Source organism: Podarcis liolepis (assembly GCF_965112155.1).
Source record: "Podarcis liolepis genome assembly, chromosome: 13".
NCBI lineage: Eukaryota > Metazoa > Chordata > Lepidosauria > Squamata > Lacertidae > Podarcis > Podarcis liolepis.
In genome coordinates this window covers 27,781,549-27,807,891 of record NC_139573.1, presented here as the reverse complement: position 1 = coordinate 27,807,891, position 26,343 = coordinate 27,781,549, and the positions used below count along the sequence as shown (strand labels likewise).

Here is a 26,343-nt window from a genome sequence, read left to right as displayed (position 1 = left end):
GTTTATGTTGTGTGTTATTAAAACTTGTATGTGGCACTGTTTTCTGATTAAGGAAGCGAGAGTATATTAGTACTGCTCTGTTTACTATAGAATTGGTAGTTCTTTTAAAGATGGAGAATTCTTAATTTTGTATCTATCCAGGATTCAAATAGTTCAGATGTATGGGAGCATAATGTTACTGTTTGCTCCTAAATACCATGCTCATGTTAACAGCTGTGTGCTTCATTACCTAAATGCTTTTTGGCTTGTATTTGAATCAGCTGTGACTGAAACCCTTTCAGCTTGCTTTGGGAGCTATTGAAAAATTGGTTATTTGTGGAAATGGAGCCAGAGAACTTCCAAATCCGATCTTCCCCATTGGGAAATGATGTTTCTGAGTGTAGTTGGGAGCATCATTCCCACACTAGCAAGATTTTTACCCTTCTGGTTAACACTCTTCCTGTAGGTTTATCATTCCTCTGGAACAGGTTTGTGGGGAAATTGGCTGGGAAGGCCAGGCAGCTATTGGAGAAACAGCTACATTTTGAATTGACCTGAATTCAGAGGTGTCTAGTTCAAAATAGGCTTTTCAAACTGGGGGGGACTCAATTTGTGCCTCCCCCTGGCCCCAGTTTGAAGCTAAAGCTGCAACAAATGAGTCTATACAGTGGTGCCTCGGGTTACAGATGCTTCAGGTTACAGACTCCGCTAACACAGAAATAGTACCTCGGGTTAAGAACTTTGCTTCAGGATGAGAACAGAAATCGTGTGGCGACGGAAGGCCCCATTAGCTAAAGTGGTGCTTCAGGTTAAGAACAGTTTTAGGTTAAGAACAGACCTCCAGAACGAATTAAGTTCTTAACCCGTGGTACCAGTGTATATGAAAACCAAGGTTAGAGTGGTCTTTAAAATGTCATCACAGAATCCCTTTTTTGCCATCCTTTGGCCCAGATGCTGGGTGCTTGCGTCTTCATCCTCCAGGCCAGGAACGGGGAACCTGTAACCCTCCATATCTTGTTTGACTCATCTCTCATTGGTCCTACTGTTTGGGGCTGAAGGGAATTGAGATCCTACAAAATTTGGAGGGGCATAAGTTTCCCATCCTAGCTCTAGGAGGTAAGAGTTTCTTAAGAAAAGTCTGGACTAGGAGGTACCTCCCACTTCCACTCTCCCGGTCTCTCTCCTGCCTCCACAGTTTATTGTTATAGGGTCCAGGCTTAGTTGAAGGAGAAAACCTAATTTTCCTTGCCTTGAATCCATTTTGTAGCTTAGCGTATGTGCATGAATGTTAGCTAACTACTTTCAGGAGAAGTATGCTTATAGATAGTAACTATGTAGTAATCAGAATTCTGATGAACTAGTAGATTTTCTGAACTAGTCCCTAGATGTTGTTGGACTACAGCTCCCACCATTCCTAGCCAGCAGGACCAGTGGTCAAGGATGATGGGGAGTTGTAGTTAAGTTGGGGACCCAAGGTCAAGAAAAGTTGGGGACCCAAGGTCAAGAAAGGTGAGCTGGAGGAATGCAAGTAATCAGCAGGGTCGAATGACTGCTAATCTCAGAAGAATGGAATCTGTTGCAGAGGAGTTAAGTTAATGAATGAGACATTAATTAAAAGTTAATTAATAAGAATGGATGTGAAGGACTTTGAAAATTCCTGATTGGCCTCAGTGTGTTGTGATTGCTGTAATCTTGTTGTAGTCATATGATTGGCTAATAGTAGTACATACAGAAATGCTTAAGAATGCTGTCTCCTCATACAATGAGCAGTCGGAGACTGTCATCATGTGCACTCATCACAATAAGGTCTAGCTTCATTTAAAGCCTGCACCTGGCTTTCCTTTGGTGACCCCAGGCAAACGGATTCCTAACCCCCCCCCCCCATAATACTATGATTTTAGTTCTAAACGGTTTTGCCTTCCCAGCTAATTATTATTTCTGCATTTCTGCCAATGTGGTAGGATGGTTACAGCACTGGAGTGGGAAGACTTGGGCTCAAATCTCTCTACCTGCCCATGAAGATGATTGAGGGACCTTGAGATGGATATTCTCTCTTCCTAACCTGCCTCTCAGGGTGGTTGTGAGGATAAAATGAGGGGTTGGCACACACGTACAATAGCACGAGCTTCTTGGAGTAAGATGGGATAAAAATGTAATTTAAGTGAAGCTTTTAAAAAGGTACCTTAAAACGTCTAGGACAGATAGTTTGCAAGCTTGGCTTTCATTTCTCAGAAATGGGGAGCAGCCATTGCCTCTTCATCCCAGAATCCTTGGTGGGTAACCCGATACCCTTAACACCTGGGAGGGATTTGCTTATCCTGCAATCTTCATCTTGGAAATGAGCCTACAAGCTGACCCCATGGCTACAACAGGCTGTTTAATTTTTCTACCTTACACCCTTGTGCAAATTAATTGAAACAAAGCATGTTTTCTATCTTACTCGTAATCCTGTACTCAAAACAAACACAGAAAGTCAGTTTTAATAATGCAATCGTTACGTCAGCAGCTACTGTATTGCATTCTGTCCGACCACTGTAGTGTATGATGCAATCATTACGTCAGCAGCTACAGTATTTCAGCTTTTAGAAACCTGACCAGATGTGATTCAACCGCTGTTTGAGATGGATGTGACACCTAGGAAACGTATGAAGATCATAACTCTGCACGAACACACAGCTAAGACGTATCGAGAGATTGCTTCAGTAGTTGGTGTGAGTTTAGCAACTGTCAGCCGTGTCATCAAGTTGAAGCAGGAAACCGGATCGGTTTCTCTTAAACGTAAAGGAAAGTGTGGTCGTAAGAAGAAAACAACTCCTAGAGATGATGCTTACTTGCTTAGACAAAGCAAAAAGGATCCCCACAAGACAAGTGATGCATTGAATATGGATTTGAAGGAGAAAGGAATTAAAATCAGTTCCTCTACAATTCGCAGACGCCTTATTGTGGTCAAACAAAAAGCCGGAAGACCAGTCAATAAACAGCTTTTAACCCAAAAAATGAAAGAAAAGTGGTATAAACGGGCAAAAAAGTACAAGGAATGGATGAAAGACCAGTGGAGAAAAGTCCTCTTCACCGGCGAAAGCCATTTCTTTGTACAGGGTCAGCGAAGTCCGCATGTTCGAAGCTCACAGGGAGAGAAGCTTCATGGTTGCCACATTGGACCTAGCCTCCTGTCACACATTGAAAGTGGTGAAGAAATTCACGGCAGAGTAGCAAATACAGGTGCTTGATTGACCATGGAATTCCCCGGATGTAAATCCTACTAAATTCGTTGTTTGTTTCAATTAATTTGCACAAGGTATATATTTCACTTGTTTCTTCCCAGCTCCTGCTTTGTGTAATATCTTGCCGAATGAAGAGTTCCAGACAACTCTAGCATTCTGTAGTTTTGTGACATTTTGTAAAGTACTGGTCAGCTGCAGTTTGTAAACATTTCTGAATGTTCCCTAGTGTGATAGTTCCATGAAAACAGGAAACAAGTGCATGAGGGGGAAGGCTGGGCTAGAAATTGAAGTCTAATTTTTATATTTGCAGGCTTTTGTTGTTTTGTTTTGTTTTGTTTGCACGAGGCAACATTCAAAAGCAGTATCCCTCACCTACAACCTGAAATGATACAGTTTCTCTTCTGCCTCATTCTCCATATTTCAGGCGCAGTAGAACATGCTTTTGGGGTTTGTAGTAAAAATACCCTAAATGTTCAGGACTGCACAAGATCACCAAGTCAACATTTAACTTTCTATTTACGCTTCATACTGGAGAAATGGAAATATTTGTAAAATATTTTAATATCTTAAGTGCTTTAAGATCAACAAAGTTCTTGTGACACTTTATGCCTTAAGAATAGTTTATTATAACATTAAGTTTTCATGGATATCAGTAGACTTCATCAGACACATGGAGCGTTATCCATAGTTTCTGGTATATACATATGGTTTGGAGTGGAATTGTAACTGGTGAGTTTAGAGGGCATTAAATGCAGAAACTCAGAAAACACTCTTTCAAATTGTTTGTATAAAGCAGGATGTTTCGGGCACATGGTGAAATGGACTGTAATCCATGAATGCTTGTGCCACTATTAGTTCATTAATCTTTAAGCTGCCAAAAGGTGGTTCTTTCATTTTTCTGCAACAGTATGGCACAGCTATCCCCCAAGGAAAATGCTTTCAGGAAAGGAGTGCGGAACTTTGGGCCTTCCAGATGTTATATGACTACAACTCCATCCCTATTTGCCGAGGTTTACTGTGAGTTGCAGTTGTCCATTGGCTCCAGTTAGCATTAGGAGAATGTTTAGTGGTGGTGGTCCAGAGATGATGTTGTAGTTCTGTAACATCTTGTTGGGTAACAAGTTATGCAGAACTCTCTTCAAAAATGAAACAAGACTCTTGTGAAATGTGCCTTTGTTCCCTGAGCTTTCTCTGTTCCTAAAGGAAATGCCAAGGTTTTCATGTAGGGGGGTTTCCTTATCACCCAGCCATTCTTTCTCCCTGTAGCTTAAGGGCAAGTTTGTGTTCCTTTAAGTGTGTGAAGATTGATGACTCCCACCTCAACCCCATGAGTTTCCTGAGAAGTGGAGAGAAAGGAGATAAGGGCTTTCCATCAAGAATTGCTGACGCCTTGCTTTGTAAAGCAAATGAAGACAAGATGGGGGATTTAGCTGAAGATGAGGATATCTTTAGCCAGGGCTCCCATTCAGCTGGAGTAAATGATGTGGACAAAAGACTTTGGAATGGTCTTCACTATCAAAACACAGAACCAGTTAAATTGAAAAGCAGCCTACAAGAGTTGCTTCCTTCTAGCAAAAGTCAAAACCAAACCAAACCCCTTCTACTCAGTTAGAGGGGGCAATTTGACAAAACCCTGTGTCTTTATAAATGTGTGAACAACTTGTGCTTTAGAGAATTTATTTGGTTCTTTTTCAGTTTGTGGTATATGGATGGTTATAACCAGCCATAGCAAAACAGAAGTACCAACCTTCTTATTTGGCAGGGCTTTGAGTACAAGACAGGGAAAAGGGGGTAATCTACCATTGGTGGGCTAAAATTTTATTTTAGCACATGCCTTCTTAAATAGCTTATTTTTTGTGGGGTGGTTGTGGTGGTGATGCACATACCATTTGAACAAAATATATTTTTTTTTGTCCTGCACTAGCTAATTGACTTACGTGCTATTTGAACACATGGTAGCACCACACAGAATTATAGTCCTGCTGTTGTCCCTTTGTGCATTTTCTGCTCTTTTCTCTCTTTTTTGGGCTTGCCCTCAAGCTAAAATAGAGGGCTGCTTTGTCTACATTTCAGTAAATTAGTCCTTATTGCTTAAGAGCCTGAACTAACTTTCCTATTGCTGACTTCTAAGAATATAAAATAAATGTGTAAGATTCGCTCAGCTCAGGAATACTTCCTGTGTTCCACATATTCAGAAAGCAGAATTGAAGCTCAATGTAAATACATCCTTCTTGTTATCTCAGTAGAAGAATGATGTCATGCTTGGCCCGGGGCCATTGTTTCAAAGCGCTGTTTTTTGGTCTTGTAGTCTAGCCTTTAGAAATAATGGTGAAACAAAATTCATTGAGAGTACAGACTTGCATTTTTTAAAAAATAATTGAAATGGAAAGATCCATCTCTGCTTACTATATCCATCAGCTGCCATGTACCATCATTTGTCCCCTTGAGGCTTTTGAACCCAACTACCCTGTTAGGAAGACCAGGAGGACAGTCTGCCCTGGTGGGCAATGGCATCTTCTGGGGCTTTGTGGCCCTGGCTGCTGTGATGGGAAGTGACCAGCCAGCAGATTCCAGCTAGGCCCCAGATGGCCCACTGTATCCAGTATAAGTCATGCTCTGAGGAAGCTTATTGAAATGAATAGAAATAGCAAGCTTAGGTCTGGGCTGAGTGGGTTTTAGATACAATCCTGTAAGTTCGTCTCAAGGCTGTGTTACAGCTACTTTTAGAAAGGTTAGATTTAAAGCCTGTTTTTAAAGCTTTGAACAGCATGTTTTCATCAAAGCTGGTTGTTAAAAGGACAAAAGGACCTTGTAAACATTTAAGAATTTGTAGCCTGGCCTTGCTTGTCCTCTTCCCTTCCCAATACAGTTGTACCTTGGTTTTTGAACAACTTAGTTCTCGAACGTTTTGGCTCCCGAACGTTGCAAACCTGGAAGTGAGTGTTCAGTTTGCGAGCAATTTTTGGAAGCTGAACGTCCAATGGGGCATCCACACCTTCTGAAGCTCCTGCAACCAATCAGAAGCCGTGCTTTGGTTTTGGAAGTCGAACAGACTTTTGGAACGGATTCAGTTCAACTTCCAAGATACAACTGTAATACCCCCCCCCCCGTGCTTTGTGTTCTTTTTCTGAGATTGTAAGCCTGAGGGCAGGGACTGTTGCCTTGTTGTTTTGTTTGTCAATCACTCTGGAAACCCACTCTGGCTGAAGAGTGGGTTATAAAATGCTATAAATTATGTATTTAACCCTGAAGATTCAGGATGGGTTGGAGCACTAAATTAAAACAGACGTTTAACAGTGGTAGTCGGTAGGCCTTGTGATGGTAGTGAAGGAGCCTGACCTTTTCCACTTTAGGCTGTAGTCCTGGGAGCATCTTGGTGTGGATCACAAAACAGGCCAGTGCAGAGAGGCCTACTTTTGAGTAGGCATAGGCAGGATTGTGCTGTGAGATTTACTACCCAAGGGCACTCCTGGATTATACCTTCATTTCGAGTTTTGTGTTGCCATGGTGGCTAGGATCATTTTCAACATAGCACATTTAGGGCTGCTTTTGGTCCATCTCTACTAGGGATTGGTGCCCTTCTCCATCTCAGAAGCTTTGCCTTTAGTTTTTCTCCCCCTTTCCCCTCCACGTTTCCTCAGCTCAGCTCTGTAGCCTCATGGATGGTTCCTCCCCTGTTCATATGGTGATTGCACAAATGCTCCTGCTGCTGATCTTTTGGTTTGCAGCAATAAAATTGATAAATGAGGCTTCCTTTTGCTTCCTCTTGGTGGGTGGCACTCAAGTGTTAGAAACTCTGGTATATAAGCTCATCACAAAATGGCACTTTAAACCTAGGGTGCAGTTGTCACCACAGAATGCCTAGGCACATTTTTTTTTGGTGAAATCTATTATGTATTATTGGGATGTGGGTGGCACTGTGGTCTAAACCACAGAGCCTAGGGCTTGCTGATCAGAAGGTCGGGTTCGAATCCCTGCGACGGGGTGAGCTCCCGTTGCTTGTTCCCAGCTCCTGCCAATCAGTTCGAAATCACGTCAAAGTGCAAGTAGATATATAGGTACCGCTCTGGCGGGAAGGTAAACGGCATTTCTGTGCACTTATTCTGGTTCGCCAGAAGCAGCTTAGTCATGCTGGCCACATGACCTGGAAGCTGTCTGCGGACAAATGCCGGCTCCCTCGGCCAGTAAAGCGAGATGAGCGCCGCAACCCCAGAGCTGTCCACGACTGGACTTAATGGGCAGGGGTCCCTTTACCTTTACCTTTTATTATATATTATTATTCATTTCATTTCAATACCACTTTATATTTTAAATGAAATAAAATCTCAAAGCTGTTTATAACACATTAAAACATCAAATGAAACAATCTAGAATGAAATGAATTCAAGCTTCAAAGAAAATATTGCTTTCCCCATATTTATTTACCGTCTTAATGTATATAGCTGCCCCATAGCAGAATTACTCCAGGAAGCCAGTGTAGTGTAGTGGTTAGAGTGTCGGACTCAGACCTAGGAGATCAGGGTTCAAATCTCCACTCAGTCATATAGCTCACTGGGTGACCCTGGACAGGTCACAATCTCTTAACGTACTTCACTGGGTCGTTGTAGGGATTAACTGAGAAGGGTGGGTGGGTGAACCATATACTCAGTGAGGAAAAAGGTGGGATATAAATGCAGTGAATAAGCTCTTCTGCATACTTGCTTAAGAAAGCTGGAGAGGCCAGCCAGCTGGAGAGGCCAGCCGCCAACCTGGCATCGAGAGATCGCCACATGTTGCAGGAGAAAGCTATATATTTATCCTCAAAAGTATATAGGGCTCCTTGAGGGAGTGCTCCCCTTCATTATTGCCATACTTTTGCTTGGCGCCTCTGCCCCCTCCAAGCAACCTGAGTTGCCCACTGTTTGCATCGGCCAGATAACTCTGGGAAGTTGGCCTATTGTATGTTTCTAGAATCTTTTTGGAGGTCTCATTTAAACTGGTGGCTATGGCCCATAGTTGTATCTCATGTTAATGCTAAGCGTTGCAGAACAAAGGTTTGTACAGTAGCTTTCCCTTAAAAGAGAATTGTTTTCTAGTAATACCTGCTAGTATAAAACAAAGGCCGTGCTTACTGACGCTCTTGTCTGTGATTGTGCTTGGAGACTACTGAGGTGTATGGTCAGAACTAGCCAAACCATTTTTTCCTTAATATACTTGCTTGCATATTAGTTGCTAGACTTTCTTGTTCCAACAGGCTTTCAGGAATTGACAGCTTTTAATCAAAGGGCTGGTGCTGTGCTGTTTTTATTGTAATTATTTGTATGCTTTAAGCAGATTTTATAGAGTGTTTGTAGTTTAAATTCTATCAATATTTTATTTTTTTTTAATTACTGTCTTCCAATGTTTTTAGTGGTTCTTTTTATCTGTAAACTGCTTTCAGTCTGTCAGGGAGGAAAAAGGCAGGGAATAATAATAATAATAATAATAATAATAATAATAGTGTATCTCAGTATGAAATAGTGTGGCTTAGCTGCCAATTGTTGTCATTCTGGCTGTTACTTGGTTTTGTAAAGATGACAACATTGTGAATACTTTGATGGTGAAATAAGATGTGGTAAATATACAAGTATTGATTCTAAAATTTTTGCTTTAATGTTGGAATTGTGGTGTGAACTGCTCTGGAAATAACAAAAATCTACGCAAATATGTTTCACATTTTTAAAAAATAAGTGCAAACTGGTGTATAGTGGTACCTTGGGTTACAAACTTAATTCATTCTGGAGGTCTGTTCTTAACACCGAAACCGTTCTTAACCTGAGGGCCGCTATCGCTAATGGGGCCTCCTGCTACCGCCACGCTGCCAGTGCGCGATTTCCGTTCTCATCCTGGGGCAAAGTTTGTAACCCGAGGTACTACTTCCAGATTAGCAGAGTTTGTAACCCGAGGAACGACTGTAGTTGGTTATAGGTTGTGGGGGAAACGTGGATTGTGAAATGGGCAGCTTTGGAATCTTGGGTTAGATGGATCCTTGCACACACGCATGTGTGAAATACACGCACAGGGGAAATGAATGAAAGACTTGACTTGCTTGTTGTACTAATAACTGGTTGCTTATAATTTGTATATTGTGGTCAGTGCTGTACACAAAACATGACAGTCCCTGCCTACGATGTTAGTCTAAAAGCATGAGATGAAAAGGAAAGTAGGATAGAGGGGCACCAGTTTTTAAAGTTTCTGAGTCGTTAATATGACCAGCCGAAATGAAAGCCGTTGACCTAATCTTTACATGTGAGCTGCTGGTGTGGCTCTTCCATTTCATCCTCTGTAACCATTTGTAAAACAGGTATATTTGGTTATAGCTTTCTGATATAGAGGGAAATCAAGGCAGCAGGGGATTTGGGGAGGGGTGTGTGAGTGAGAGAGAGCACGTGCGCAAGCGAGCACCCCTCCCCCACTTTTCAGGTTGCAGCGATGGCTGCTGACCTGGCAAGGCAGATGAGTAATGGGAGAACAGTTCAGAAGCATTGACGTGCGTCTTATCATTGCTTCTCTCTTATCTGCAAACCCACCTTATCCTGAAATGGCTGCACAAATATGGCTAACAGGCTAGACAACGTAGAGGAGACTGGTTCTGCTAGGTGCTTTTGTGGGTCTTCCATTTTTATTTCTACAAGGCAGTTTATAAGCATATATCCTTTTGTTTAAAAAAATGTAAAAATCATGATAAGCAGTACAACCCCCCCCCCCCGCAGGTAGGCTTATAAGCAATACAAAATGTAGAATCTCCAAGGCAGAGACTTTTTTATCTAGCTGGAAAAGGCTGTTGAAATGAAACAAAAAATGTCTTACATTGTTTCCAGAAAATACAGATGAGTGTGTTCCTGTGGGTCGTGCCTGATGTTTGCGTTGTGCTTCTCTTTGCAGTGGTTGACTGCCCAGTGTGCAAGCACCAGTGTTACCTAAAAGACATAGTGGAGAACTACTTCCTGCGGGATGGTGCAACAGAGTCTTTTGGGGATGCCAGAGAAGCTAACCAGGTAATAGGGTCACCCCCCAAAAAAGTATCTCATTCCAATGTTTCTTTGCTCGGTCTTTGGATGTTCCTTGGCTGTTTCTGCCTCTCCGATTGGGGTGGTTGGAGGAAAAAGACTCTGTTGTTCTTAATGGATAATTAACCATGTGCCTTTTCCCATCAGTGCTGCACCAGCTGTGAAGACAATGCCCCGGCCACCAGCTACTGTGTGGAGTGCCAAGAGCCCCTGTGTGAGACTTGCGTGGAGGCTCACCAGAGAGTGAAGTACACTAAGGAACACACTGTCCGGTCCACAGGTAAGTTGGCAGCATAGGGAGAAGGTCTTCTGGGCTGCAAAGGTTCACTGTCATGGGTGTTTGGTGGAAACGTCTGTCAGGCTTCAGGGAATCGGCTTCCTCCCTTCCTTGGCAGCAGAGAAGCAGAAAAAAGGAAAAGGAGTCTTCTTACCAGTTAGAAACTTTTAATGATCACAGAGAGAGAACAAAGAATCCATTTCCTATGAATGGGGTGCTTCCATTTAAGAGTTCCACCCCATGACTTCCTAGTCACCCATGTCACTACTGCATCTTGTAACCTGAGCTCATACCCTCTGTGCTTTCTGTTCTGCCACCTTCTGAGCTCTTATTGTTCTTGGCCTGAGCAGAGGAATGCTTTCCAGAGAAAGTTAATCTGTTAACCCTCTCTCTCCCAGTTTTTCTTCTCCTAGCTGTTCCCCATCCAGTATTTCCCAGCTTCTCCCTTCTGAACTATGTTCCTCTGCAAACCACTGTTCCAAATCTATACTGTCTTACTGTTCCTGGGAAGATTCAGGATCCTGATCAGGAGCAGGGGGAGGCTCCCACTATTCCTCCTCCATGCGGCCCTCCTCAGCACGGTCCCCGACAATGTCCAGGGGAGTTGAGAGAAACATTGCTTGTCTGAAACTAGTGCTGCTGGCCCTGGCATGGTGGGCGCAAATGCCATGGTTTTCTCTCTCCCACCCACATCATGCTGCATCTGTTGAGGTGTGTGCCTTGCAAGCGTAAACAGGCTGTCCTCTGCTTCTTGCTAGGCTCTTCCAAATCCCAGGAGAGAGAGAAGACAGTGTACTGCTCCGTCCACAAGCATGAGCCCCTGGTGCTGTTCTGCGACACTTGCGACACCCTCACCTGCCGGGACTGCCAGCTGAATGTGCACAAGGATCACCAGTAAGCATTCCTGCTGGCTATGTAGAAACATACCTGTCAATCTAGAATGATGCCTTATGCTGCTGCTGCCTGAGATGAACTGTGGAGTTCATCAGCCGACGCCACCCTTCTCCAACCCAGTGTCCTGCAGATGTTTTGGACTGCCACTCAAATAAGCCATGTCTGTTTGGTGCACTGCCTGGGGCTGATGGGGAGTTGGTAGCCCAGAAACATCTGAAGGGCACCAGGTTAGGGAAGGCTGTCTTGGCTGTAAGAATGCCATCCATGCCCACATGTGGAAGTTCCATCAAGAAAAATCGGCTGCTCCTATCTTGAGTTAGGCTTATTTCTTCACCCCTTTCCTCCCCCCTGCTTCTGCTAAATTGGTCTTGACAATAAGTGGGGAAAGCCAGTGCCATATAGGTGTTGACCCCCTTCCAGCCTGAGATTTTAAGATGCAATAGGTGTTGATGGTTAATCAGAATATAGAAACGTATAATTGTAGAGGGTCATCCAGTCCAACCCTGTGCTATGCAAGAATCTCAGTATGTTGTTTCACCACTACTATACCCTGCCTTTCCTCCCGTAGGGAGCACAGAAGGATTACTGTAGAAACAAACAACAGTTCTAAAGCAGTAACAAAACAGCTGAATGTTTGTCTTTTCTATAAATCCTTTTAAATAATAATTTAAAAAATTGCTAGAGAAAATGCGAGCACACCTTTTATAATAGCTTTTAGAATCCCAGTACTGTCACCAAATGAAGGCTGTACCTTTCCCCGCAGGTACCAGTTCTTGGAGGATGCAGTCAAGAACCAACGCAAGATGCTGGCCTCGTTGGTGAAGCGCCTGGGAGATAAGCATGCCAACCTCCAGAAGTCAACCAAGGAAGTGCGAACCTCGTAAGTGCCTCGTTTGCAGAAGACCTAATTCTTGGATGACCACAGTTGGCATCCATTAAGCTTTCAGGGTCGTCATGTGGTTTTGGGTCACAGGCTTTTCAAAGGATTATGGGAGAAAAAGCACTAGTAGCAGAATTGTACAGAACATATTGGCTCTCTGGGGACCACAGCCTTATGCTACCACCTGCTTTAAATCCACAGGATCCGGCAGGTGGCAGATGTGCAGAAGCGAGTGCAGGTGGATGTGAAGATGGCCATCCTGCAAATCATGAAGGAGCTCAATAAGCGGGGCAAGGTGCTGGTTAATGATGCGCAGGTGAGAGACTGAAATGACCGCTTCTGGTTGCGAATGGGCAGGGCATGGCACGGTGGTTTGGGGGGAAAACGGGAGAGTTTGGGATAGGGAAGAAAATTGCATAAAGAAAACTTGAATGCCACCAATCAAAGTAATCTTCACTTATTAGCGTTCAGTCATTCTTTATCTAATCAAGGAGGACCAACCATGCTTTTAAAAAAGCAGAACAAAATCTGACTCTGGGAAGAACTGCTCTTGAGGGGGTGGCCTTATTGCACAGGTCACCATCACTGCAAATATGCACAGTAAAGGCCTTGGCCACAGTTTCCTCACATGTGGCAGCCAAAGCTTAACTTTGACTATGTCACTGCCAGTATTGGGTATAGTAAGACTAGGTAAAGCTAGTAGTTGTTATGATGATACTGAATCAAGTGTTCCCTTTTTTCCTTCCCCTTTACAGAAAGTCACCGAAGGGCAGCAGGAGAAACTGGAGAGACAACATTGGGCCATGACAAAGCTCCAGCGCCACCAGGAGCATATCCTACGCTTTGCCAATTGGGCCCTGGAAAGTGACAACAACACTGCCTTGCTGCTTTCGAAGAAGCTGGTGAGAGCTCTGGTGCTCTTTTCCCACATGCCCATGCAGGACATGTTGAGAGCTTTCAAGCTGTTACTTGGCACTTCTCAAATGTTTGATATTTGCTTCATGTTTGAGGTTAATCTACCTATCGATTTTTGCATTTTAGTTAAAGGAAAAGATGTATTACAAAAACAAAATTCTCTGGGTGCCTAGATCCAGGTTTGGGACAAGTACTCTTTGGTGAGAGAACCCCAGCAGAGATTTAAAATCTCAAAAGATGCAGCAAAGCAAAGTGTGGAATACGGCCTGTTAGAGCTTTAAAATAGCCCCTTCTAAGTTACCGTATTTTTCGCCCCATAGGGCGCACCGGCCCATAGGGCGCACCTAGTTTTTTTGGGGGGGGAAATATTCCCCCCCAGGTGCGGGGCTGGGGTGGGGGAAGCCAGAGCTTCCCCCGACCCCAGCCCCCAGAACAGGCTGCTATCCGCAAGCCTTGGGAGCCCCGGGCTTGCGGATATCTGCCTGAAGCCCGGGGTGCGCTCCACTGCGCTCCCCAGGTTTCGGGCTGCAGGCTACTGTCCGCAAGCCTTGGGAGCCCGGCGGGAACTCCCGCGGGCTCCCAAGGCTTGCGGATAGCTTCCTGAAGCCTGGAGAGCGAGAGGGGTTGTTGTGCACTGACCCTTCTCGCTCTCCAGGCTTCAGCGAAAGCCTGCATTTGCCCCATAGGATGCACACACATTTCCCCTTCATTTTTGGAGGGGGAAAAGTGCGTCCTATGGGGCGAAAAATACGGTATTTCCAAAGTTCCCCATTTCCCCTAGCATAGTAAAAGACGATACATTTTGTAGTTAAAAATGGTATACAGTGGAACCTTGGAAGCCGAACGCCTTTGAACTCGAATATTTTGGCTCCCGAATTTCGAAAACCGGAACAATCACTTCCGATTTTTGAATGGTTTTCAAAAGCCGAACATCCGGTGCGGCTTCCAATTGGCCGCAGAACCATACCATTACTGCATTACTGTATTCCATTACTGCAGCCATCAAAACTTGTTTACCCTGTTGAATTTATCTTAATGCTGCCAGCGGTTTTAGCTGTACACAGTTATTTTCCATATAGTCAATAAATGTTTTCCAGTCTTCTTTAAACTTATGTTTTCCTTATTCTTTATGTTAAGTCTGCAAGCTGTGCACAACACAACCCATGCTGTAATTTGAGTCCTTTTATACATAACGTTAGGTACCTAAGCTGCTCAGTAACACTGATAAGGAAGTCTTATCACAAGGAGCTCTTTCCTCACTAATGGAATTGACCCATTAACTGTATTCCTTAATAAACCTGCCATGGTTCTCTGCTGTTTGCATTAAAACCTCTGCCCTCCTTGCCACTCCATATGTGGCATATTCTGCGTATCCAAAGGCAGTGCAGAAGGATGGTGACTGACCAGCTAGACTGCACTATATTGATAGTAGTGAATGAGCTTTTAATGGTTTCCCTTTGGTACAATTAAGCTTTCTTCTCTCTCTCTCTCACCCACTTCTGCTTCAGATTTACTTCCAGCTGCACAGGGCTCTCAAAATGATTGTCGATCCTGTGGAGCCCCATGGAGACATGAAATTCCAGTGGGACTTAAATGCTTGGACCAAGAGCGCAGAGACATTTGGTGAGAACCGGACTACTGGAATTATTTCATTTATTAATAAGATTGTAGCCTACCTTTTCGGACATATACCTCTCCATGAATTCAATAAAATACAGCAGAGCAGAGCAACATGGTGACCCCCCAGGTGTTGCACCCAGCAGTTGTAGCTCAGAACACCTGGAGTGAGCTATGTTTATTACCCTGCAGTATAACGTTCCAAAACCTTCGCCTGTAAAAGCAATTAAGAACATGAAAAACGGGCTTTATTTGTTACCATTTTTAAAGAACAGTGCTTTCCATTCAAGTAATTCATGCTTTTAAGAGAAGGGATGGAGGCATTAGCATGGGATCCTGCTGTCCTATTCGCACAGTGGAATCTATGATAATAACTTCGGTTTGAAATAATTTTAGATCTCTATTTTACATTTTAAAACAGAGTCTTGGATTTTATTTATGGTAAGCAGTATACCATCAAGTAACTAAAATAAATACTAAACTTCTTTCCCATTTCAAGGGAGTGACTTGATTGGAACAGAAAGTAACACACTGGTTAATTCCCCCCCCTGCTTCCAGGGAACCAGATTTCTGAGACCCCAAACTCTTAGGTGTAGTCAGTCAGCGCCCTTTTTGTGCATGGCTTCTCTGAACTGGGACTTAGAAGAACTTGCTTCTGTTGTCCTTCTCTTTAGCTACTCCATAGACTTCCTTCACACTGATGGTACAATAGTAATGCTGGGTGATGTGCAAGAAGGCCACAAAGGAAGGTGGGGAAACTATACAAAGCACAGTGCTGTCTCAAACGTCTTGCAGATATCTGTGTTTTCAAGATAAAAATCTACTAATGAAATGTGTCTCTGTCTGTCAGACAGACAGAGAACAGAAAATTCTTAAGTGCCTCTTTGGCATTCAATAGGTGGTAAGGTTTATGTGATCTAATGTACAGTGTTGCCTACCAACCTGCCCAGGGGTAACAGCATCTGGATGTGGCTCTCTTGAGCTGTTCTGTGCCAGCTGCCCGGCCTCTGTGCCTGGATGCTTTGCTTGCCTGCATCACCGTTCCGGCCCTACGTCATTGTGACAATTTTTACATTCTTGCATTGAGACAAGTGTAACAAATGCCAGCCCTTGAGAGACATAACCTACCTTTTCTACCCCACCATCCCTCCCTTAGGTCAGATAGTCTCGGAGCGGAGTGGCTTGCTGGCGACCCCTAATGCCCAGACTCCCCAACAGCGGGCCAATGCTACCTCTGCTACATCTGGAGGAGTGGCAGTCAGGCAGGGCTCTGTTCCTCCTTCTCAGGTACCGGCTCTCCTTTGTACCAGTTCTTTCACCCCGTGATTGCCTGTCTCTGTAGATCCAGCAACCCTTGGCTGGTTGGTCCACCTGCATCCTGGGAGTGCCTGTCTCAGTGGTGGGGAGGTGCATTTTATGCATGAAGCTGTCACAGTAACAACACACCATGCGTCATCAGTCGTGTGCCTTCTACAAGTAGATAGTACGTTGCTGCATGCCTTGGGCTAGCCTGCCGGGGCCCCCATAGTGGTCGATGGTCCATGAAATGCTCCATATCCATTGGCTTAACGTGCAGTAACAGGCTTCCTGGTCCACCTTTCCGTGTAGGGTGTCCAGCAGATGTCTCTGCAGACAAGCATATTGAATAAGGGAGCTCTGCTTCAGCCTGTGCTGCCTTCCAACAGCCAGCGGCAGGCAATCCCCGACTGCTATATCAATGATGCTAGTGCCTCTTCTGCTGGACAGGTGAGCAGGGAAGGATGAGGAAGAAAGGGTCTCTAGAATGGAGGAGGGCACCTTTCCTGGCACTGCTTACAGGAGATGGAATGTGTCTTTGTGGGTGCTGATTTCCCCCAAGGTGTGCCTTTCAGTTGTAAGCCTGCAGTCGAGGGCCACTGTCTTGCACAGGATCTGTAACAAGTAATGTATCTTGACGGAAAGTGGTGAGGAAGCAGCTTAAGCCTTGTGTTGGGTGTCTCCCTTGACTTTTTGCTCTGTTCTTTTGCAGCCAATGGACATGGGTGACGGCTTTGGCGTAGGTAAGCAGCGTGAAAGGAGCTGAGTGGGAGGGCAGGTAAAAGCTTTAAGGGCAGGCTGAGGAGCCTGTGGCCATCCAGATTTTGCAACCTCCATGAGCTTTGTTCTGTTGTCTGGGATAATCGAGGTTGTGGTTTTAATAGCTTCTGGAGAGCCACAGGTTTCTGATCTCTGCGTTAAGGGGTCCTTCCACTTCTAAGATTTAGAAGAAGCATCAGGGTGGGGGGTGAGGGCATGGGGCAGTCCCATGGATTATGACAGATTTGTTCTGCATTTGGGCCAAGGAGGGCTGATGGAATCCAATTTGGGGTGACTGTCTTCTGACACTTGTTTCCCCTCACTACAACAGAAGGATCATACTCTGGTGAAGCCAATGTTTCTGGAATGAAGAGGTAAGTGCATTCTTTTTTTATATGCTGCCATGTCTTCCTGGGGCGCTTGGGCCCCATTCTGCAGTAGTTGACTTCCAAACCACACTCCGTCTTCTCTTTTCCCACACACATGTGCCATTGCAGAATCTGGTGCATTGTTGAGTGCTAAGAATCTGCCTGCTCCGAAGGAAAAAGATCTTGGCCATGGATTTGTAGATTTGTAGGCTACTGTGAAAAAGTGGAGTGGTAACTTACCTAAAATATAGAGATACTCTATTTACTGCCTCTTGACAGTAAATGTATGAGATGGTTATTGAAGGGCAGCATCATGTAGTTGCTGGGTAACTCTTTCCACCCCCCCCCCAGTCGCAAAATGCCTGGAACAAGAATTATTCCTGCATGAAAATATAACCTTAGGAGTTCTTCAGAATAAGACCTGAATAACCTTTTGTTGTGGATCTAAAACTGAGCCAGCAAGCATCCTTGACTGCAAGAGGTAATAGGTATTAAAACTGGTTGTGTTGCTGGACTGGAATTCTTGGTGCAAACGAGAATTTTATTTTGCCCATCCATGTGACACATTCCAATCAAATTTCCATGCAGATGGAAAGCTTGAGAGTTGCCATGTTCTGGGATCTCAGGTCTAATCATTAGGAAGTGTATTTTGCCTTGAGCTGGACTAGATAGAAGGCTGCTGTCTACTCATTAAGCATATAAAACCAGTTCCATCCTAGATAACACTACAACAGCTGAATGGGGTTGTACTCTTGCAGGAGTGTCATTGAATAGGTGTGTTTAAAGGGTGGTATCAGTGGGAGACTTTCTTTTCCCACCAGGTACTGCAGACTTCAGCTAGACCTTTGTAATTTTTGAGGTTTAACATACACGATTTTCAACTTTAAATCTAAGGCAAGAGAGCCTAGGACCTTAAATTTCCTAGACTTTACTGTGTATACATGAAGGCCAGGCCTGCAGTTCCTAACATGGGTTTCCTACTATGCTTCAGGTCCCGTGGCCAAGATGGAGAGGGTGGCACCGTGCGCAAGGTGCCCCGTGTCAGTCTGGAGCGGCTGGATGTGGACCTGACATCGGACAACCATCCACCTGTCTTCAAGGTGTTTCCTGGTTCTTCCACTGAAGACTTCAATCTCATTGTGATCGAACGTGGGGTTCAGCAAGCTGCAGCTGCGGCAGCTGCCGCCGCCCATTTAGCAGGGCTGCCGGCAGCAGTGAAGGTCAGCGTTGCCCCTTTGGAGTTAGCATAGATCTGGGTGGGGTGGTGAGTATTGCTATCCTGCTCATGTAGCGATCCTGCTCACCTGTGAATACCACCCACTTTAAAAACCACCACCATCGCCTCCTGTTCAGTCCATAAGGAGTTCCAAGTTTTGTACACAGTCAAGCAAAGTAAGTCCGTCCCGCCCACCACTGCTGAAAGTGTGGGCCAGAGCATGCTGCTGCAGTGCCCAAGGGGTTGAAGTGTGCCTGGATGAATTTGACCAGTGAAGCAGGGATGCCTGCTTCAGAAAGACCGATCTGTATTCAACCTCTCCCTCCAGCTAGTATGACAAGGAAATCTACTTGGGCATCTTCAGTCTGCGTTAAAGCTGAAAGACGTAAGGAGCTCCTAGAATATCATCAGTGTCCAGAAAATAGCACAGTCTTCTGACCCTTTGTCATCTAGGCAGTGGGGAGGCTGGATAATAGGGGGACAGGTTTAACTGGCCTGTCCCGGGCAGCTGCAAGGTGGATACCTGTCCATCGTTCTAGGAGCTGTTCAAGGAAAAACCAGTGTGCTTTTTGAGTTGAAGAATACTTGTGTGCTCCCCCCAATTTTAATGAAGGGAGTAAATTCCTGTGCGGTGTTGGTCTAGCCCAGGCATAGGCATACTCTGCCCTCCAGATGTTTTGAGACTACAATTCCCATCATCCCTGACCACCGGCCCTGTTAGCTAGGGATGATGGGAGTTGTAGTCCCAAAACATCTGGAGGGCCGAGTTTGCCTATGCCTGGTCTAGCCCAATATTGACAATGTGGACATGACCTCTGGGATGTCTCCTGCATCTAATAAAATTTAGCTTTTAAATATATATATATATATAAAATCAGTTTTCATTTTTTCCATTATGTCAGTTAAACATTTTTAGATGTATGTTCAGAAATATTTCTAAAACATGAGACTATTGCATAATCTGCATCACTAAATTCATCCCAGCTGGTTTGTACAAGCAGATTTATTTCACCCTGTTCCCTAATAATGAGGGGGTGTTCTTTATTCTTTGCACTGCTTTCCCTGTGCATTTTCTCATTGTGCTTCTGTCCTGACTCCCTCTTTGTCCTCCTTCCTCCAGGAGGAGCAGATGGAGGCAGCTATTGACCACCCAGCTTCTCTTGACGCTAAAGACACTAAGCCAGTGGTGCTGCCCCAGGATGCTTTGCTTCCAGAAGGCTCCTTAGCGCCCCGGCTCATCTCCCCCAGTGGCAGCACCAGCTCTGCTATGGAAATGCAGTCTGTTCACAGCCATGATGGCACTGCCAACGGGGACGAAGCTGCTTCCTGCAGAGTCTGCATGAAAGCTGGTGCTGTGGTCATGTGTGATGGCTGCAAGAAGTGCTACCACCTGGATTGTCACCTGCCTGCTCTCCTGGAAATCCCCAGGTATGGACTTCCCTATTCCTGAATGTCATCTTGTGCATCTTGGTGTTCCTCCCGCTGGTTCTGGAGGAGAAGACAGGGGTTGTAAGTCAGGAATGGTGGTAGTGGCACAAGCAGCAAGCCTTATGAAGATAACTGTGCTCAAGATCTCTATTCTTGTAGCGCTGCAGAAGGGAAGTCCTTCAGCAAAACACTTGAGTGCTCAGAAGACATGGAAATAGATGCTCCCCCCTTTGGAAATCATCAAAATGAATTTTCCTCTCTGTGTTATATGATCTGAAGTTAATGCAGACTTAGTGTATCTGGGAACATTCCTTTGCTGGAGGGCCACAGGTTCCCCACCACAATTCTAGAAGGTGTTTGAATAGTAGACTTCTTCCTAAGCCACCCACAGCTAGTCTTCGCAAACATGTGGTGGGGAGTGCATGAGGACTATCTAGATGATGGAATGGAACCTTAAATCTCTGCACAGAGATGCTTGTAGAAACTAAAGGGTGAAGCCTGTAGGCAGCTCTGATCTCTTAACTTCTCCACTTCAAAGGTAATGGGTCTGCAGTGACCAGCCAAATGGAAATAAATACCTAGCACCCTTTCAGGATTAAAAAATAATAATAATGGGGTGGGGAATGGAACCTTCTATGCCATATTAAAAGTAGCAAGAATGGAAACGAAATCACAAAATAAAAATTCCCAACGCAAGTTGTCAGGATTTCTCCCTAGCTGTACTGTAGCGGTGGCCAGCCTTGGAACAATACCTCTCTCCCACTTTGCCCCTGCAGCCAGGAATGGAAGTGTCTGTTGTGTGAGCAGCCAGTGAGATCCATTGAAGAGGATGGGACCGACTTGACTCCAGTCTCCATAGATGGGGAGGTGAAGATACTGTCAGCTGCTGACCAGCAGGTACTAGTCTGCCCTGTCTTGAGAAGAAAAACAGCTTGCTCTGGCTGAAGGTGTGGGCAGAGCTGACATGGGGCTTTGGAGAGCTGAATGCTTCGCTCGGGGTTGACCTGACCTTTAAAGCAGACAAGGTCTGGAGCATATATAATTATAACAGCATCCAATCCCAGGAATGGGTTAGGATGTCCAAGTCCCATTTTCCCTGACCATTGGTTTTGCTGGCTGAGACTGGAGTTCAACATCATCTGCAGGGCGTCGCCTTGGCTAACCCCGAGTTAAACCCCTCCTTACCTGGGAGTAAGGCCCACTGAACTCGGCTTTCTTCTGAGTAGACAGTTATTTACTAGATGCAAGTCAGCAGCACCAGGCGACCCTGCTCGGCTAGGCGCTGGGGTCGATTGCACCCTGCAGTGTCAGGCCCAGGCTGCCACCAGGCCCAGAACTGGCAGCAGCAACAAGCAGCTGTGGCTCGCTCCCAGTCCTACCCGTTGCCATCCCACCACTGTACTTGCCTGACCTGGGGGTTCTGGATTGCAGGCTCTACTGGTTAAAGGGACCCGCCCTCTTACCCAGTTGTGATTGGCCAAGCGGATAGCCAGCCAATCAGGATTTTTTTTTAAAAAAAATCCCCCTACGCTTCTCATTTTCCTCTGTGGCCCCCTAAGCTCATGGTTTCACCCAGGAGCCCCAAGGGGGCCATATGGACCATCCTTCCCCAGTATGGCACCTTTTGGCAGCAGCTCCTGTCAGCCTGCATGACCCAATGTTCAGGGGTGATTGTTGAAATACGATCTGAAACATCAGGTTGAGGTCAGCTAGTCCTGGACCCTGCCAGGGCTAGGGCTACAGTGAGCTGCATAGAGGTATGATTCCACCAGCTGTGTAAGCTTAAAAACCTTAGGAGAAAGGGCGGGCAAAGCAGCACTAGTCTTCCAATATGGAACTGATTTAGCCAGCTGATTCCTGGATGTCACAAAGCACTGAAATGATAATGGAGAGGACTTGACAATAAACCTACACATCCATGTATCTTGCAGGCTTCTGATTGGCAGCTTAGTCACCTTAACTCCATTTGCCACTATCCACCTTCTCCGTTTTGTCTCCCACAGAGATGTGAGCAGGTTCTCCTTGAGTTACTGTGTTATGAGCCATGCAGGCCTCTCCACCGACTCTCCAATACCATAGTGAGTATGTTGTATGTGATGTAAGGGGAATGTTGAATATCTAATCACCGCAACAGTGCTTCATTTAGTTGTAAAATGTTAACACGTTTATGGCAAGTATTATCCCTTCTCCTCCCCCCCCCCCCATTTCCAAAGTATTGGACTGGTTTTATGGATTTAAATGCAATTTGTTTCCTGTTCTTTTTCAGCTCTGATCCTCCCCACACCCACCCCTTTCCTTCCATGGAGAAGGGTATTTTGCAATACAGGAGGAGCTAATGTAGCCTCTGGAAGCTGTGGACTTCAATTCCCATCATCCCCAGCCAGCATGGCTAATGATAAGGGAAGATGGGAGTTATAGTTCAGAACAACTGGAGGCCACCATGTTGGCAACCCCTTCTCTTAATGGACTTGCTCCTCCCATTTGCTCTAATAGGCAGACCTGCAAATCACCCTGGTAACTCCCCCCCCTGTTTCACCCCTGCTTAGCTCCAAGGACACATTGGTGGAGTTCGGCCAACTTTTCAATTTGCCTATTTCCACCCTCTTCACAGGCTGGAAGAGAGAACCAGTTAAAAAAACCAAACCCAAAAGGGGTTACTTGCATGGTTTTAAATGCCTACAAATGCTGTGGCTGTATTGCTTCCCAATTCGGCAGGGAAAACACAGTATTGCATTATATTGGGAGTGTTTTGGGGATCCCTTTGAAAGAGGATGGGGCAGAGGAATTCCCACCTGCTCTTAGGTAGCCATTCACATAACAGCAGGAGCACTCTTCCCAAAATGCCACTATTTGCATTGCAAGCTTGCCGGATGTCTTGTGGACTTCTAAAACCATGTACCTGTGATAGCTTGAGAGGCGCTGGAAGCACCTCATCAAGACAGCTTGGTTTTTATTCCTGTCTCCTTCTGTACTGCAGGAGGGGCAGAACACCATTGACTTGACCTTGATCAGAGCCAAGCTGCAGCGGAAGCTCTCGCCACCCTATGGCTCTCCTGATGAGTTTGCAGATGATGTCTGGAAGATGTTCAGGCAGTTTAATAAGCTGACAGAGGTAAGGCTTCCTCTTGCTCAAAAGGGCAGAAGGACGACAGGTTTAAGGGGGCTAGAATGGTGGCCGGGGGGGGGGGGGTGGAAACAGCTGCAACATTTCCAGCCAACCACCCTGCTACAGGACTAGCCCTAGATATGTAGAATGTCTAGATGTGCTGTGTTTGAATCTGGGGTGGTTGTTTTTTTGCTTACCAATGATATTGATTACTGTTTGAATGTTTCTAAATAACTTTGTAATGGCAATTTCATTGTTTCACTATTTTGGTAAACTGCTGTAAAGTTTTTTTAACAGTCAAGCAGTATATAAATATTGTGAAATATATAAACTTTGTAAATACTTGACTCTTCTCCCCCACCCCCCTTTCCCTTTTAACAGTTTATATATTTCCTTTGGAAATATATCCCTGGGTCCCCAAATTTAGGGTTCCCCAAGCCAAATACAGATGGCCTGTGGTTTATCTGGATTTGTGGTTGAAGATGGGAGTTGGCACATCCACCACATCCAAATATTTCTACCGCTACTCAGTTATATTTTTATTGCTTTTTTATTTGTTATATTGCTGTAAAAGCTCCATATAATTACAATTGTAATAACAGGCAGGGAAGAAAACAATTAAGGGGTCTGCCAAGGCCATCAGCAATTTTCAGGTGGTTGGGGTGGGGTGTTGAATGGTTGGGAATCATTGATATTTACTGAGTATAACAAAGACAAGGGAACCTTTGTAGTTCTCTACTTAGTGTTAACACTTCCTGCAAATGTTTTGGTTACTATAAAAAACCTGTTTTACAGGTTCATTAGTGCCCCTTATTTAACATAGATAGATAGATATTTATTAGGTTTCTTACCTGCTCTTCACTATGAGGTATCTGGTTACAGGTGACACAAATTTAATAACGCGTTATTTAACACCAGTTAAAACTAACTGCAGTCATTAGAATAGGATGAGTTCTAAATGGGCTAGCTCCTTTCTGCCATTAACGTAAGTTGAACACTATTTCTTCTGCACACAAACAGGGCTGTGCCTGGTTGTGTTCACAGGTTGAATTGAGCCTGTTGGCTGACAACATTGGGCATCTAAATCTGTCAGCAGCCTAACACCGAATAGTTCAGGCAACAGTACGGCTGTATGTAATCCTGGGTGGATTCCCTCATGTGGCTTGTACTTGGAGGATAATGAACACTCTTGCATGCTGCATTCCCCAGCTAGTGTGTCAAGTGGGCAATAAATATCCCTTATGTCTCACTTTTGAGTGCTCGCTTGCTTTTCCCACACTCTGGTGTGTTTTTTTGTCTCATCAGGACAAGGAGGATGTCCAGTCCATCATTGGGCTGCAGCGCTTCTTTGAGGCCAAGCTGAGCGCTGCCTTTGGCGACCGGAAGTTCTCTGCACTCCGCGACCCCATCAATGTGGATGAACCGCAGGAAAGCGGCCTTCCAGCCACCGACCTCGGTGAGGCCACCTCTTCTAAGCCTGATGGGAGTGGTGAGGACGAGGGAATGGCCACCTAAAAAGAAGTGAAGAAGCTGCTCCTATCAGACGGACCAGCATTCCACGGCGGAGGGGAAATGTGGGGGGGGGGCACCCTCTTGAAGCTGCCTTCATTTTGTCTCTGCCCTCCACTCTTCTGGTCTTTCTTGGGCGGTCCTTCTTTGTTCCCTTCTGCACCTCTCTGCCTTTTTTTTTTGAGAGTTATTGTAGACCTCGACTGCTTAGATAATGGTTATAAATCGTCTGACCTGTTCTCTCTTTTTTTTTCGCTTGGAAAATTTTATGCCCTTGTTCTGACAGATACACTTTGTGTTTTGTTTTGTTTTTGTATTGGAATGGAAATTGATTCGGGGCAACCCAGGACCCTATAACTTGCTCTCCTCTTGTATTCCTTTCTTGCTCCAAGTGGGAACAAAGTTGTAGTTCCCTTTTTATTATTTTTAAAAATTCTCCCACTCCCACCCCCCAGTCCTCACCTCCGCACACCAAGGAGGGAGGTTGTTGTGGCCCAGAAACAAGTTGGATCTCGTAACAGAAAATCTCTGCCCCTTATAAGATACTTGACTGCTCTTGTGGGGTGCCCAGTAGGCCCCCAACTGCAGTGAGAGTTGAGGGCACAGACTCTCCTCTTCCTTGTCTGTTTTTTAAGTCTATGAATTTTTGAACATAGTGTTTTTTCTCAATTTATATGCGGTCCTAGTGAAAATCAACCTGGACATCTAATAGATGCAACTGTTGTTGGGCCTTCATGACAGCTGTTTTCTGAGGTGGTGGTGGTTTGATTATATATTTTTTTATTCCTGTGTCCAAATAGGACTCCTTGCTTTTTCTGTTGAGTTTGTTGAAGAGGAGAGATGTCTGTTTTCATAAGTCAAGGTAGTTGTAGGTTTTTAAATCCAGTTGTCCCCTCCGTGTAGCCGTACTTTTTGGCTGTACGTATCTTCAAAAGCTTTCTGTCCCAGTAGTTTATCCTCACTATCCCAAGAGCCATTCTCATGAAAATGTGCTTCTTCTTTTTTTTTGCTTATGTATATTTTAGACTTTGCTTCTTTCCATGTTCGAGAAAAATAAAAGATGTTTGCAACTGGTGTGTCTTGTCAATTTGGTGGTGGTGGTGGTGGTGGGAAAGAGTTTTATTTTCGATTTTCTGCATCACAGTGGGGTTATAATACAGTGAATTTGATAATCTCTGCCCAGTTGGCAGAATTCACAAAGGCATACTCTGGTGTTGTTTAATGCCTACTCTACTGTTGTCCCCATCCTTCATTTTCAGTTCTACAGGGGTAACACTTAGGCTGAGATGGGATCTGAAGGTGGTTCAATCCCCTGGACTGGTGGTGGTGGTGGTGGTGGCAGCCTGAATTTGGTGAGGCAGTGCCTCACTAGCCCTAAAGAGTTGGCCTCCACTGGGCATAATGCAGTCTGAAGCTGTACTGACTGGCTCAAAAATTGCTCCCTTCCTGCTGTCCCAAGACAAAGTTTTCTAAAAGTGCGGAGTACACAAAACAAACAAAACTGGCAATTCACTTGCATGCACTAAAAGCTCTAATCGTAACTGTAGCAAAAAAATAAGCCACAGTTTATTCCTGATGGAAAAAAAAATGGATGGCTGCTTCTGTGATTAGTGAAAGCCCCCAGTTCCAATTGTGGAGTACCAAACAAATGAGCAGAAACCTGGGATACAACATTCTTTTGGAATGTTCTGCGATCCAGATTTGGTCCTACAGGAGATGACATTGATCCTGTGGAGTCTTGACTTTATATCCAGTTTCTTGGGAAAGTGTGGCTTAAGTGCCAAAATGATATTTCCTGGCAGTTAATGGGTGGTCATAAATATGACCTGAACAACTTGCATTAAATT

The 26,343-nt window shown here is 44.8% G+C and overlaps 1 protein-coding gene across 4 annotated transcripts in view; it reads left to right on the top strand.

Moving 5' to 3' along the window:
• Positions 1-25,566, top strand: part of TRIM28 (tripartite motif containing 28) — a 31,819-nt gene extending 6,253 nt beyond the window's left edge. Inside the window, exons 2-18 of one of the 4 annotated variants that reach the window (XM_083470561.1) lie at positions 10,107-10,219; positions 10,379-10,511; positions 11,267-11,402; positions 12,166-12,282; positions 12,484-12,598; positions 13,038-13,184; positions 14,706-14,820; positions 15,971-16,101; positions 16,423-16,560; positions 16,823-16,853; positions 17,201-17,243; positions 18,229-18,457; positions 19,574-19,881; positions 20,658-20,778; positions 21,885-21,959; positions 22,859-22,993; positions 24,293-25,566. In XM_083470561.1, coding sequence (XP_083326687.1) covers positions 10,107-10,219; positions 10,379-10,511; positions 11,267-11,402; positions 12,166-12,282; positions 12,484-12,598; positions 13,038-13,184; positions 14,706-14,820; positions 15,971-16,101; positions 16,423-16,560; positions 16,823-16,853; positions 17,201-17,243; positions 18,229-18,457; positions 19,574-19,881; positions 20,658-20,778; positions 21,885-21,959; positions 22,859-22,993; positions 24,293-24,502 — 2,297 coding nt within the window. In that variant the 3' untranslated portion in view covers positions 24,503-25,566. The remainder of the gene's footprint in view (positions 1-10,106; positions 10,220-10,378; positions 10,512-11,266; positions 11,403-12,165; positions 12,283-12,483; positions 12,599-13,037; positions 13,185-14,705; positions 14,821-15,970; positions 16,102-16,422; positions 16,561-16,822; positions 16,854-17,200; positions 17,244-18,228; positions 18,458-19,573; positions 19,882-20,657; positions 20,779-21,884; positions 21,960-22,858; positions 22,994-24,292) is intronic. The other 3 variants (XM_083470562.1, XM_083470563.1, XM_083470564.1) reach the window with 3 other exon arrangements.
• The last annotated feature ends 777 nt before the right edge of the window (positions 25,567-26,343 follow it).